At 41.2% G+C, this 15,561-nt stretch overlaps 1 protein-coding gene and 2 gene segments (V, D, J or C); 1 reads left to right on the forward strand and 2 right to left on the reverse strand.

Annotated features, from left to right (window-relative positions):
• Positions 1-202, reverse strand: part of LOC308317785 (Ig lambda-1 chain C region-like) — a 3,381-nt gene extending 3,179 nt beyond the window's left edge. The window contains exon 1 of the C gene segment in view: positions 157-202.
• The window catches only part of LOC308317727 (immunoglobulin lambda constant 7-like), a 20,021-nt gene extending 13,126 nt beyond the window's left edge, over positions 1-6,895 (forward strand). Inside the window, exons 2-3 of the C gene segment in view lie at positions 5,687-5,805; positions 6,654-6,895.
• A 3,987-nt stretch (positions 6,896-10,882) lies between these two features.
• crybb1 (crystallin, beta B1) lies at positions 10,883-14,911 on the reverse strand (the record flags this gene model as incomplete). Its single annotated transcript, XM_080766632.1, has 5 exons — positions 10,883-11,137; positions 12,059-12,201; positions 13,232-13,364; positions 14,141-14,259; positions 14,789-14,911. 5 exons carry the CDS (start codon positions 14,909-14,911, stop codon positions 10,963-10,965), a joined length of 693 nt encoding a protein of 230 aa, XP_080622758.1. The 3' UTR covers positions 10,883-10,962.
• Positions 14,912-15,561: the final 650 nt, after the last annotated feature.

The following is a 15,561-nucleotide window of genomic DNA, read 5'->3' on the forward strand; positions in this document are numbered from 1 at the left end:
TCATGTTACGCCTTATATAAAACACACAGATATGGGAACATTAATGATGTTACAGTATGCTACCTCTCCTGACACAGCTTTGATGCATGAAATAAGGAGCTCAAAGATTTAAGCAGAAAGTACAGTGTTGTGTTTCATGAGTTAAAGATCACTCACCTTGGATGTAAAGGGTGATTAAGATGTACATGCAGATGGCAGACATGATGCTTTGACAGTATGATCTGTAGCACTGAGGAGACGGAGTCACGCTGCTGGACATATAAAGCACCCTGTCCTCTCTATGCAAATCAACTCCTTTTACTGGTTGTGTGGAGAGACTCTGATGTTTTTTTATTTGTAATGGTTTGGAGGACAGTAGAGGCTCATTGTGTAGATACTGACTTCATTGTTTGTGTAAAAGTTATGCAAACAAAAGTTATATATAAACAATCTTGTGTTTTCTATGCAAGGTGTTTACTACTGTCACAGTCATGACACGACAAATTAATCTTAAATGCATGTACAGTACTAACATATTTGATTACGTGTGTGTGTGTGTGTGTGTGTGTGTGTGTGTGTGTGTGTGTGTGTGTGCATGATGTATTTAAAATACAGTAGTCAAATAAGCCATATTTTATACTTTCTTTTTTTTCAATATTATGACAAACTTTGAAAAGAGACGTGAAAAGGGATATTCTGAAAAATGACTACTTGTCTTTTGTGACTTATATATTTGGTATATATATATTTTGATGCCAATACTTTTGTACTTTTACTCATTTACCGTAGTATATTTGTTTAATAAAGTGGTATTTCTACTTTAAACATCTGGGTACTTCTTCCACCACAGTTGATTTGCATAGAGAGGAGTGGGTGCTTTATATGTGCCAGCAGCGTGACTCCGTGACTCCGTCTCCTCAGTGCTACAGATCAACATGTCTGCCATCTGCATGTACATCTTAATCACCCTGTACATCCAAGGTGAGTGATCTTTAACTCATGAAACACAACACTGTACTTTCACTGCTGCTTAAATCATGCATCAAAGCCGTCAGGCGAGTTAACGTAACATCATTAATGTTCCCATACTTGTGTGTTTCAAGGTGTACCATAACATAGCAGATATACACTGTACACACTCAGTAACTGTTCATATAGCATTATCAATACACTACTTCTACTGTGGGCAAAGAGTTTGGTGTATAAGAGTTTTGTTCAAGAGCAGAAGGAACAGACCCAAGTGCATGGTGCCCTGGGGGACAAGTATAGTGCCCTGATGGGGGACCCTGGTAAAACTAAGGACATATAGGGCTAAAGTGTAGACACTTAAAACTGGGATAGTTACTAGATAGTCGTTTATAAGACCCGTTATACTGTAGGTCTAAGTGGCCTGGTTTCCAGCCTGGTTTGCTGCGTTCCATGATTTGTTAAATCATTTGTTAAATCATTTGTTAAATCACGCAGACCTTAGCCTGGTTTAGGCTATAAGGACTGGAAACAAGGTGAGTTAATGTTCCCCATGTTGTGTGTTTCAGGATGTACAGGAGACATCGTGATGAGCCAGACTCCAGAATCTTTCGCCTTACAGCCAGGAGAGTCTGCTGTCATCAGCTGTACAGCTAGTAGTCACATTGACGATGACTTAGCCTGGTACCACCAGAAACCAGGACAGGAGCCTAAATTCATCATCGATTTTTATTCAGGATTAAAAACAGGTCGTTACCAAGGCAATGGCTATGGTTATGAATTCAGTCTAACCATCAGTAACGTCCAGACTGAAGATGCAGGAGTTTACTACTGTCAGCAGCATGAGTCCCAGCCGTTCACACAGTGACACAGAGTCGTACAAAAACCTCCTGCTGTCAAAGACCGAGTGAGAAGAGATTAGTGACTGAAAGGCAAGACTGGATGTATTTACTGAGAACAACACATCTTTCAACTATATTTCTATTTAAAGGTTCAGTAAAGACAAATAATGATACAGTATAGTCAATTATAAATGCAATTGATGCAATGATGACCTTTTATAGTACACACTGAGTGGTGTAACTATACCGTACAAAAACCTCCCCTACACATCAATGACGTCACTGACTCACATACACTGTGATGACACATAACTGACCAATACTTTAATATGTTATTTATATATAATATTACAATGATATAGTACTTTTTAAATATGTATGACTGTTAACACACTCAGTGAAATTATTCAATGTGTAAAATTATTTGTATTTTATCTTTGCATCAATTGTAACTGTGAAAATATCTTACCTATTTCTTATTAACTAAGTTAATACAAAATGTTTTCTTTTCGGTGACAAAAACACAGAAATCAAGCATATTTATGATCTTTATTCTGGACTTGGAAATTTTATTTTATTTATTTTTCTGGGACAAAAGTCACAACAAATATTATTTTGTAAATGTCAATTCAAACTGAAAATAGAATTATACTGAGATCCCCATGCAGACCGTATTCAGTAAATAGGATATGAGTCTTATACCACAGTCACTTCTCACTTTCAGTGAAGGAGGTTTTTGTACGACTCTGTGTCACTGTGTGAACGGAAAGCTCTGACGCTGCTGACAGTAGTAAACTCCTGCATCTTCAGTCTGGATGTTACTGATGGTTAGACTGAATTCTAGACCACTTCTACTGCCTTGGTAACGACCTGATGTGGAACTTGTATCAAAATCGATGATGAATGTAGGAGCTTGTCCTGGTTTCTGGTGGTACCAGACACAATAATTATTGATGGAAGTACTGGCTGTACAGCTGATGACAGCAGAGCCTCCTGGCTGTACGGCGACAGATTCTGGAGTCTGGCTCATCACGATGTCTCCTGTACATCCTGAAACACACAAAGATAGGAACATTAACTCACCTTGTTCTCATCATTATGCTGCTTATGGGTCTTGCATATCTATGCCAAAACTGTTAAACATTCATGATGTTACAGTATGCCACCTCTCCTGACACCGCTTTGATGCATGAAATAAGGAGCTCAAAGATTTAAGCAGAAAGTACAGTGTTGTGTTTCATGAGTTAAAGATCACTCACCTTGGATGTAAAGGGTGATTAAGATGTACATGCAGATGGCAGACATGTTGCTTTGACAGTATGATCTGTAGGACTGAGGAGACGGAGTCACGCTGCTGGACATATAAAGCACCCTGTCCTCTCTATGCAAATCAACTCCTTTTAGTTGTTGTGTGGAGAGACTCTGATATGTTTTTATTTGTAATGGTTTGGAGGACAGTAGAGGCTCATTGTATAGATACTGACTTCATTGTTTGTGTAAAAGTTATGCAAACAATCTTGTGTTTTCTATACAAGGTGTTTACTACTGTCACAGTCATGACACGACAAATTAATCTTAAATGCATGTACAGTACTAACATATTTGATTACATTTTGTGTGTGTGTGTGTGTGTGTGTGTGTGTGTGTGTGTGTGTGTGTTTAAAATACAGTAGCCAAATAAGCCATATTTCAATATCTTATTTTTCAATATTATGACAAACTTTGAAAAGAGACGTGAAAAGGGATATTCTGAAAAATGACTACTTGTCTTTTGTGACTTTGATGCCATTACTTTTGTACTTTTACTCATTTAGTATATTTGTTTAATAAAGTGGTATTTCTACTTTAAACATCTGGGTACTTCTTCCACCACAGTTGATTTGCATAGAGAGGACAGGGTGCTTTATATGTCCAGCAGCATGACTCCGTCTCCTCAGTGCTACAGATCAACATGTCTGCCATCTGCATGTACATCTTAATCACCCTGTACATCCAAGGTGAGTGATCTTTAACTCATGAAACACAACACTGTTTAAAACATTGAGCTCCTTAATTGTTTCATTTTAATGAAGCTGTCAGCCTGTCAGAGGTACAGTATAGCGTAACATAATTAACGTTCGTTCCCATATTTGTCTGTGTCGTTTGTTTGTAAGGTGTGACATGAATAGTGTTACAGTGGAAGATTTGGCAGATATACTGTAGAGTAGACTCGGTGACTGCAGACAGCAATAACGATAAACGTCATAGGTATTATGAACGCATTATGAGAACAATATGTCGTGTGTTTCAGGATGTACAGGAGACATCGTGATGAGACAGACTCCAGAATCTGTCGCCGTACAGCCAGGAGGCTCTGCTGTCATCAGCTGTACAGCTAGTAGTGCCATTGGCGATGACTTAGCCTGGTACCACCAGAAACCAGGACAAGCGCCTAAATTCATTATCAATTATGATGCACATAAATATCACATCAGGTCGTTACCAAGGCAGTGGATATGATTATGAACTCAGTCTAACCATCAGTAACGTCCAGACTGAAGATGCAGGAGTTTACTACTGTCAGCAGCATAGGTCCCGGCCGTTCACACAGTGACACAGAGTCGTACAAAAACCTTCTGTAAGAAGTAAATGAAAAGCTCTTCTGGATGTATATCTACTGAAAACAATGTGTTCAGCCAAGACATTTACAACTGGTGCAATGAAACAAATTAATTGAACTGACCCTTTACACTACACTATCATTTCACAGACTGTGAACCGTCTTAAGTATTTAAAAAAAGACTAGATCTTTGTTCATGAATAACATTTTACAGATTTAGTCAGTTATTAACCGTACATTAGTCGCAGTGTTCAAACAGTATGTGAGTGAGTGAAGTCATTGAAGCGTAGAGGAGGTTTTTGTACGATGGTTTCACCACCATACATCACTGTGGTACACGTTTGGTGGAGGAACCCAACTCACTGTCAAAAGTAAGTAGTAGTTTTTTTGTTGTTGTTTGTATTTATTGTAAACATGTGTGATTTGAAGAATGTTCATTCAAAGATGAATTTATTATTACATTCTATTATTTTGTTAATGAAATTCACTTTTTAATAAGCAAAGTTTTGTAATTAAAACAGAATACTTAAGGCAATAATGAAATGTATACATTTTACTCTAATATGTGAATATGTCTTTGTAATAGTTATGTGTAGCATGTTTTGTTATAATAATAATAATAATAAAATAACTTTTATAGCATTTTATGAAGGGTTTTTAAGAATAAACATTATCGTAAATTCAGGAGGATTAATTAAACCCGATAACGATATTTTCTGATATTAATTAACACTTCATGTAAATATCGTCCGATAATAATCTCAGACATCCCTATAGTTCTGTGTATCTGTGTGTGATTCTACATTATAGTTGTAGGCCTGTTGTATATGTCCCAATAAGTCAAACGAAGTTCATTATAATTCATCGTTTCTTCTCCCTATAATGTGATGAGTCTATAATGCTAGTTGTAGATAATATAATTCACTGTGTTCTCTTGTCTCCAGAAGGAGTGCCGGTCAGGCCCTCTGTCTCTCTGTTTTACTACACAATATGCCATAACGCTTGTTCTCTTGCTCTCCTGTCTCCAGCCGGAGTGCCGGTCAGGCCCTCTGTCTCTCTGCTTCCTCCCTAATTCACTGTGTTCTCCTGTCTCCAGAAGGAGTGCCGGTCAGGCCCTCTGTCTCTCTGCTTCCTCCCTAATTCACTGTGTTCTCCTGTCTCCAGAAGGAGTGCCGGTCAGGCCCTCTGTCTCTCTGCTTCCTCCCTAATTCACTGTGTTCTCTTGTCTCCAGAAGGAGTGCCGGTCAGGCCCTCTGTCTCTCTGCTTCCTCCCTAATTCACTGTGTTCTCCTGTCTCCAGCCGCAGTGCCGGTCAGGCCCTCTGTCTCTCTGCTTCCTCCCTCCTCTGAGGAGCTCCTGGCCGGGGACTCGGCCACCCTGGCCTGCCTGCTCACTGGCTACAACCCCCCAGGAGCCCAGGTGAATTAACCATTCCTATAATTATTATAAACCTTCATAGTTATACTCCCATTCAGGGCGGGAACCCCTTTCGGTGTTTTTAAGCATTATGTTATGCTTTAGCTATATTGAAAAATAGCAGTATGACCTTTTAATTTATTATGCACTCACATTGGTCATATTATGCCTCTATCCCTCTATATATCTCTATCCTTTTTCACTGCAACGCTGAGCCTGTAGACACAACTATAGGTTTTTCATCCACCTTATACTTGTAATGTGATGTGACAATAAATTTCCACTGTTATCTTATGTATGATTCATGGTGACTATTTTGATGTACTGTATTGCCATGTCTTTGTTCTTGCTCTGGATTAAGAGCGTCTGCCAATGAATGCCTAAATGTTAACGGTGTTGCCGCAGGTGCCAGAGATGGGCAGTATTTGAAATACATGTATTTGAAATACGGATTTTGAAATACTTTTTTTTTGTATTTTGTAATTTGTATTTCGCTGGGATGGAAGATGTATTTTTATATTTTGTATTTAGATGCATTTCTTTGACCCCAGTATTTGTATTTTGTATCAAAATACATTCTCAATGTATTTTGCCCATCTCTGCCGGACAAGATAATATCTCGTCCGGACGATACCATGGCCACTCAGGGGCTCCGTACTGTAGTATAAATACTTAGTAACTTTAAAACTTTACATAGTTTCATATATATATTCAACTGTTAGGTTCTTAGCTTACGTATATTCATGATGACTATTTAGATGTATTGCCATGTCTTTGTTCTTGCTTTACTGTAAATCGCTCTTGATTAAGAGCGTCTGCCTAAATGCCTAAATTGTTAACGGTGTTGCCAGGTGCGCTGGGAGGTGGACGGGCAGGAGGCGGCGACGGCGGAGGCCGGGGTACTGACCTCCGAGGAGGTGGAGAAGGACGGCCGCTACGGACGCAGCAGCACCCTGACCATGAGCAAGGCACTGTGGGAGCAGGGAGAGGTGTTCAGCTGCAAGGTGACCCATGAGGGAGACACGCAGTCCACTGGAATCACCAGGACACAGTGTGGGAAGTAGACTAGAGAGACATGTTGATAAGAAGAGAGCTTATGAATAATGTTGTAGTCTATAGGGGCTTTATTTAGGGGATATAAAAAGTAGGCTAATTATTAAAAACACATACAAATGTCATATTGTCATTGCTTTTTGTAAAAAAAACCCTCGTCTCAGGTCTCAATGAAGTGGTTAACCCATTTTGACCCTGGGAACGATTTCTAAATCCTGACTGTTTTTCTTGGAAAAAGCAGTTTTTCTATGTCAGTCGTTTCTCAAACACTTTTCACGATTCTTCAAAAATAGCAGACCTACAAGCTCGTAGCGCGCCACTCGGTGGCGCGCTATGAGCTTGTAGATCTGCTATTTTTCAATAGCTAAACCATAACATAATGCTATAACACCAAAAGGGGTTAAACTGAAGTCCTCCCCCTAGGGACTGCAGGATGCCACAGCAGCACTCTCTTTGTAAAACCCTGCGTTCTATATAGAGATAGCAGCATGAACCACTGAACCATGACCATGCAAATCTACGTCTAAATACAGTTGGTGGACATTTACTAAGTAGCCTATACATCATTTACTCAAGTATCTGTACTTAATTAAGTACAGCTTTGTGGTACGTTTACTACCTGAGTGAGTGTGTCCATTTTCAACACATTTTTATACACTTTAACACTTTATAATATTGTAATTTGTAGACTACTGTCTGCGGTTATTATATTATTTTTTTACAAGAGTGTGCACCCCACCAGCTTTTTAACTGTAATAACGTATACCCTGATCTCGGATCACCGGCCCTTCTTTCTTTCTTTCTTGTAGAAACCAGTTTCTTGCTGAATTATTGATTAATTGTTGGATCAATCATTGATGGTTAACACTGTGATTAGAAGATTATAAACGCTGTAGTTTGGTTTTAGAACATTACGAACGGATCACATTGTTTGTTTCATGGTATGTTTACAGTACATTTATATAATTATGGAGATTGCATTGAAGTTATAATAGGTATAATACGTGTTTTTCGGGAAATACAGATGGAAAAACGCAGCTAGAAATCCGAGAAACGCAGCAGTGTGCATTCTTTATTTAGGGACCTTAACTTTAATATTAAGGGACCTTAACTTTACTATTAAGGGACCTTAACTTTAATATCAAGGGACCTTAACTTTAATATTTAGGGACCTTAACTTTAATATTAAGGGACCGTAACTTTAATATTTTCCTTTGGCATCAATACCAGTGCAAACAGCATATTCCATTCAGTGTTGCTCTGTCCTCTCTTTATACAAGTTAAATCGGTGTTGCTTGATGATATGAAATCACGGTTTAAAATGAACAGGACAGTTCATATTAATAATTCCTGTGGATCACTATCATGTATAGAACGTGTGCTCAGGAGAACACCATCTAGACTAGATTACCATGATGTGTATTTCAGTGTGAGGAGAAACCAGTGAACCTTGAAGATGTAAATCTCTTTGAGTCCCCGGGGGGGACAGCTGACATGCTAACAGTTTCAATTTCCACTGAGCAGATGTGAAGAGTTTCACATCTGCTCCGGCAGTGGCTCAGGGGTAGAGGGACCGCATGGCAACCAGTTCCAACCAACCCGGGCTCCCCCAGAACCAACCCGGGCTCCCCCAGAGTTAGGGTTAGTGTCGGAGTGTCCTTGGGCAAGACTCTGAACCCCTAATTGCTCCTGATGTGCTGGTTGGTGCCTCGCATGCATGGTTTCCTCTGTCATCGGTGTATGAATGTGTGTGTGAATGGCTGAATGTGTAATGCGCAATCTCTCAAACTGCTTTTGGCTGATGTGTGTTACCTATTTATTTGTGTTATTATGTAAGGTTTCAAGTGTAAGGGGCAGCGGTGGCCGGACGGTTTGCGGAGCGGTCTTGATATCTGAATGTCTCTAGTTCGTATCCCCGTACTGGCACGTTAAAATTACCGCCGCTGAAGTGCCCTTGAGCAAGGGCACCTTAGTCCAGTTACCCTGGGTAAACATAGTACCTTTCCTTTCCTTAGTCCAGTTACCCTGGGTAAACATATAGTACCTTTCCTTTCCTTAGTCCAGTTACCCTGGGTAAACATAGTACCTTTCCTTTCCTTAGTCCAGTTACCCTGGGTAAACATAGTACCTTTCCTTTCCTTAGTCCAGTTACCCTGGGTAAACATATAGTAGGCCTACCTTTCCTTTCCTTAGTCCAGTTACCCTGCAGGGTAAACATAGTACCTTTCCTTTCCTTTGTCCAGTTACCCTGGGTAAACATAGTACCTTTCCTTTCCTTAGTCCAGTTACCCTGCAGGGTAAACATAGTACCTTTCCTTTCCTTAGTCCAGTTACCCTGGGTAAACATGGTCACTTTCCTTTCCTTTGTGTGAATGGCTGAATGTAATGCTCAGTCTCTGAAACTGCTTTTGGCTGATGTGTGTTGATTAGTGGCCTGTTACCTATCTGTGTTCATAATTATTATGTAAGGGTTCTATTTATTGTATTATTTAATGTTTCGTTACTATTTGCACTTCAGATCTTATAGCTTTGGAGGACCTGTTTGCCACTGATTGGTGGGGCACCTTCAATCATGCTGGACCAATCACGGAAGAAGGCCTCCTATTTAAAAAAGGAAAAATAACTGTCAACAGCTGTGTGCACTGGCAGTGTGTTGTGTTGTGTCCATGGATGTTTGTTACTGACAGTGTGTTAGACTGTCCATGGATGTTTGTTACTGACAGTGTGTTAGACTGTCCATGGATGTTTGTTACTGACAGTGTGTTAGACTGTCCATGGATGTTTGTTACTGACAGTGTGTTAGACTGTCCATGGATGTTTGTTACTGACAGTGTGTTAGACTGTCCATGGATGTTTGTTGGTGTCTTAAAGTTTAGTAACACAATGTTCTCGCCACACACAGGCACGCCACGTACCCTTCAGGTTCAATCTGATACGGTGACGTGTTAAAATGAAGAGTTTTGGGGCAGCTTTTTTACTGTCCAGCAGTTTAACTCGTCTCAGATTGATTCCAACCACAATCCTGTTGTGAGTTATAAATAAACCTGTGGTAAAATCAGATCCTTTCAAAGTATTAAAGTAAAATATGACGTTTTTACAGTGAGTAATCGGTTCCCAGGTGGTCAGCCACTGCACGGGGCTGGGAGTTGATTGAGGAATACAGGCTAGTGGTTGTCAAACCTTTTCATGTCAAGGACATTTTAAGTTAATTAAAAATAATCGAAATACAAATAGGATATATGAGGTCGAGGGCTATAGGCTGTAGGCCAGTGGTTCCCAAACTGTGGTGCGTGAGCGCCTTCTAGGGGCCGGTACGCTACATGACAAGGCTAATGGTTGGTGCTATATGGTTTTATTTTAAATACACATATTATGCCAATATATAATATGGCAAGTATATGCAGAGTATAGCTAATATACGATGCTGCATATATATTCCATATTCAGGCTCATATGTGCATATATGTGGATATATAGGGAATATATAGCTTATGCATTTTTTATTTCCATGTGGGGGGGTGAGTCAGCTAGGTCTGGAGGTAACAGGGGGTGCATGGCCAAACATGTTTGGTAACTGCTGCTATTATAGGCTATAATTATATATTGACCTATTATTATTATTATTATTATTTTGCATATTACATATGCGTGGATTCCCACATGCAACACCCAGTATGTGACAGTTATATATATACCAGTAAATATGACTACTTTTCTCTCTAAACATTCAAAGGTATAGGCGTGTTCATGTGGTGTTGTTGCTGGAGTTCCAGCCTGAATTCTGAAGTCAGTCAAACCCAAGAGGCTCACGTTTTTTTGTTTTTTTTTCCAAACATATTTATTTTGGCATAAAAAGTCAGTTAAGGCTGTCCGGTACACTGTTGTCATTCTTTATCCTTTTTGGGTAGTGGGTAGGGGGGTTGTGGGGGGGGGGGGGGGGGGTGGTTGAGGGTTAGGGGTTTCTGATTGAATTAGGAGGGGAAGGGGAGGGGAGGGGAGGGGGGGGGGGGGGGTGGGAGTTAGAGAAATAAAAAGCAGCCGGATGGGCGGTTGAAGAGTAGTGAGGCATGGTTGCAACTACACCAGGCGTCCAGCAGAGGTCACTGCTCACTTGCTGGCGGTCAGGTTGAAGCAGCCCCTCTGGTGGAACTGCATGTCACGGACGCGACGCATGGACTGCATCTGAGGCTGGAAGGCGCAGAACTCGTTGTAGTGCCTGTAGTCGCCGCACTCGAACAGGTACTGGTAGCCTCTGTAGCCGGGGTACTGGTAACCGACCCAACTGGACCGCAAAGAGAAACGGAACCATTAGAAACACAAATACATGTATGTATACTTGGCTGACAGGTGACAGGGCGCTGCGCACGCACGCAGCGACCAGCAGAGTAGACGGATTGTTTGTTTGTTTGTACTGTTTACTGTTGTTTATTGTTGTAACGTCTATGCTCCCGTACGGATTATTACCGACAAGTTTAAGAGTCTCGACGACAACCGACCTTGTGCTGGCCGTTGAAGTTAAAGAACGATGATCTACACATACTTACTTCACTCAAGATATATGTGGCCCGAATTATTTTCTCTTTGTAGATTTATTTATAGGTCCATTATATCTATCTTCCTTTTTTTGGGCCTGATATTAAGATAGTAGTATAACATTGCGGATTCACAGAAATATTATCTAACAATATTTGTCCATGTTCACTTTCTATACTTCCTATATATGAGCACTAGTGTATTCTGTATATTATGGTCTATTTATGTTTCGTCTCAAGGTTATGTCGACATTGTTCCTGGAAGTAGGCTACAAAGCCTTAATATTCTTTGACTTTCTGTCAAGCATATAAAACGGGAGATGTGCCCTTATTGTATCGTGGTCTATTTTTAGAAGCTTGTGCTCTGTTTGCCTTGCCTCTCTACATCTCATGTTATAACATAGAACTGAACTGAACTTTTTAAAACAGCCCCTCGATCATCCTGTCCCAGAATTATAACGAGAAAACACCGAGTGGCGCGCTACGAGCTTGTAGGTCTGCTACGAGCTTGTAGGTCTGCTATTTTTGAAAAATCGAACAACGACTGACATTTTTAGAATCTGATCTCAGGTCAGAATGGGTTAATCAGACCAGTGTGTGTCCAGTGGAAACCTCGTATGAATCTGATCTCGGGTCAGAACGGGTTAAGGGTGCGTGTGCACCATACTCACACTCCACCGGGAACCCTCACGCTGCCCACTCTGTCACAGAAGCCATGCGCCCAGAGGGTGGGCACGTCATCCTCCTGGATCTCCATCTTGTTGCCCTTGAAGTCGGAGAGCTCAAACAGGCAGATCTTGTGCTCCATGCTGTCCTGTTATGTGTGGAGAGAGAGGGGAGGTTTTTAGCTCTGTTTGTGCTCCATGCTGTCCTGTTATGTGTGGAGAGAGAGGGGAGGTTTTTAGCTCTGTTTTCTATGTTCAATTGGGTTCCATTTTTACAGTCTTTGGTATATGTGTCCTGTTATGTGTGGAGAGAGAGGGGAGGTTTTTAGCTCTGTTTTCTATGTTCAATTGGGTCCCATTTTTACAGTCTTTGGTATATGTGTCCTGTTATGTGTGGAGAGAGAGGGGAGGTTTTTAGCTCTGTTTTCTATGTTCAATTGGGTTCCCATTTTTACAGTCTTTGGTATGTATGACCCGGCTGGGGTATATAGCCTATATATTATTATTATTATTATATATGATATAAACCTAATATAACCTTGGCATGAGTGTGAAATAATGTGCGCTGTATAAAGACACACACACACGCATTGTAATCTTGTATAGATCACCTAGTTTTCGGTGGCGCAACAGCAACAGTATACCACTGAGTAAGAAAGAAAGCTAGTTACTTCATGAGTAACTAACTTGATGAGTGAACTGAAACGCAGTCCACTCCACACACACCAGCGCAACTTATAGTTGCATCCTGCTGTTGCAAGAAGTTGCAGCGGTCTAGAGGAGGAGGACTGACAGACATACCGGCACCAGTTGGGTGACAATGCGGTTGCAAGTATAGTTTACAGTTGGCAAGGAGTTGCATTATGGTGTGGACAGTTGCATTATGGTGTGGACAGTTGCATTATGGTGTGGACAGTTGCATTATGGTGTGGACAGTTGCATTATGGTGTGGACAGTTGCATTATGGTGTGGGATAGCCTCGGAAACCCAGACGTTTTCATTTCCAGGGAGACTGCCCTTTTAGTCTATAACTCAGTCAGGCACCTTGGTATATAGGCACAGTAATAATATAGTAAGAGAGTGGAGACACTAGCGTTGTAACTGTCGTGTACATGGTAGGCAGTCACTGTACATACTGTACACGTACTGTAGTCGTGTGTGTACACGGTAGGTACTCACCATGCGGATGGGCCTGAGGGACATGAGGCAGTCACTGCGGTAGGAGTTGCTCCATGTGTCCCAGCGAGGATACTCTCCCTTCTCCAGGATGAACATCTCCCCGCGGAAGTTAGTCTGCTCAAAGGCGACAAAGCTGCAGAGGAGGGGGGGCAGCCGCCGAGGGCAGGGAGAGCACAGGGGGGGAGAGGAGGGGAGAGGAGGATTATTGGAAAGATAGTGACCCAGAAGGTCAGAGATAGTGACCCAGAAGGTCACAGATAGTGACCCAGAAGGTCAGAGATAGTGACCCAGAAGGTCAGAGATAGTGACCCAGAAGGTCACAGATAGTGACCCAGAAGGTCAGAGATAGTGACCCAGAAGGTCAGAGATAGTGACCCAGAAGGTCACAGATAGTGACCCAGAAGGTCAGGCGCCTTTTTATGGGAACGAGTGATATGGTGTCTGTCTTCAGAGGTGCCTGGATGGATTCACTCAGCATTTAAGTACACTCTTTAGAGGCACCTTACCTTACATATTTCTATTACTTGTTTATACTTCTATTACTTGTTAATCTCCACTACATTCATCTGACACATTTCACTATGCTTTGCAGATTCAGGTTATTGAATATATACTACAAATTATAAATCCACTAATAAATTGCGAGGTTATAAGCTAGCTGCCCAACAACCATACCTAGAAAATCTAGATTTTGAATGCATGCTGTTGTACTTTTGCACTGTGGTATTGGTATACTTAATACATTTCAGTCACTGTGATTGTCCCTACATTGACATAGCACAAGTACATCTTAGAATGTCTTTGCCTCACATTAGTGGGTTACATTGGGACTGTGTGTGTGTGAGCGTGCGCTGCTTGTGTGCGTGTGTGTGTGTGTGTGTGTGTGTGCTTGTGTGTGTGTCCACTTACGGGCCGCACTCAACGATGATACTACGAACTCTATCCATGCCGCGGTCACACACGTTCATACACTCGTTCTGGACCTCCATCATTCTGCCCTGGAAGTTCTCCTGGTCGAACAGCATGATCTGGAGAACACATTTAACACGTTTAAACACATCATCATGATCTGGAGAACACATTTAACACGTTTAAACACACACGGTCATGATCTGGAGAACACATTTAACACGTTTAAACACATCGTCATGATCTGGAGAACATCTCTGTGGTCTCGTATCCACCCCTGGCTGATATATGGAGCCAAGAAGTACTGTAGCCTACTGCATGTATAGTATAGGCTTCTGTTTATGAATAGGTAAATACTGTAAAACATTGTCTATATGCCATAACTGTGTGTATATACACTGTGTAACATGATCTATACTGTGACTATAACTGCCCAAATATTTCAACATTAGGTTTTCTTTAAAAGAAAAAGAGAATTGAGAACTCGGGTCTCTCTATACTACAGTTCTGCTGCTTTGTACACCAAAAACTATGCTTCACTTTAAATGCTTGCCCCCCCATGCAGAGAGCGGGGACATTCACGTACAGTATCATGGCGTTGGTTAATTAAAGAAGAGTACAGTATCATTTGTTTAAACAGGGACTCACTCTGAAGTTGCCCATGCCGGGCTCTCCGGTCTTGGTGGCCTTGCTGCTGGCAGCGGGGGCGGGGGTACCCTTGTCCTTGGCATCGGTGCCCTGGCTGGAGGCGGACTTGGCGGTCTGAGACATGGTGAGAGAGTCTGCAGGGAGGGAGGGAGGGGGGGGGGTGAGGGAGGGGGGGGGGGGCGAGGGAGGAAGAGGGAGGGAGGGAGGGAGAGGGAGGAAGAAGGCAAGATGGTGAAGATAAAGTCACAAGTGGCACAGAGATATTTATAGAAATATGCTGAATGAATGAATGAATGAGAATGGGAGGTCGAAACTGGTACAGGTGACACTGGCTTAATGGTGACAGGTATAGGCATGTATTAGCGTGTGTGTGTGTGTGTGTGTGTGTATATATATATATTATATATATATATATACAGGTTCTATATCCATGAGGGCTGCAATTATGACCGATTATTTTTCTCATTGCGATCATTCTATATCGATTACTTTTTCAATTCATCAATTCAATGATGGAGAAAAACGTGTGTTTATTTATTTACTTTACATCAGCCGATCAACGTGGGGGGGGGGAAAGTATTTCTATAAATAGATTTGTTTCATGGAGTATATATTAATATATATATATATATATATATATATAAATATATTCTCAATTTGTCACGCAACAATTGCCGATATGCAAGCTCACTTGTGAGCTTGATGATATGCTTGATAGATCAACTATTTCTGCCATTTATTATAAAAGTAGATTATTATTATTTTTCTTATAA

Source organism: Protomyctophum bolini (genome assembly GCF_963924005.1).
Source record: "Protomyctophum bolini genome assembly, chromosome: 6".
NCBI classification, from domain to species: domain Eukaryota; kingdom Metazoa; phylum Chordata; class Actinopteri; order Myctophiformes; family Myctophidae; genus Protomyctophum; species Protomyctophum bolini.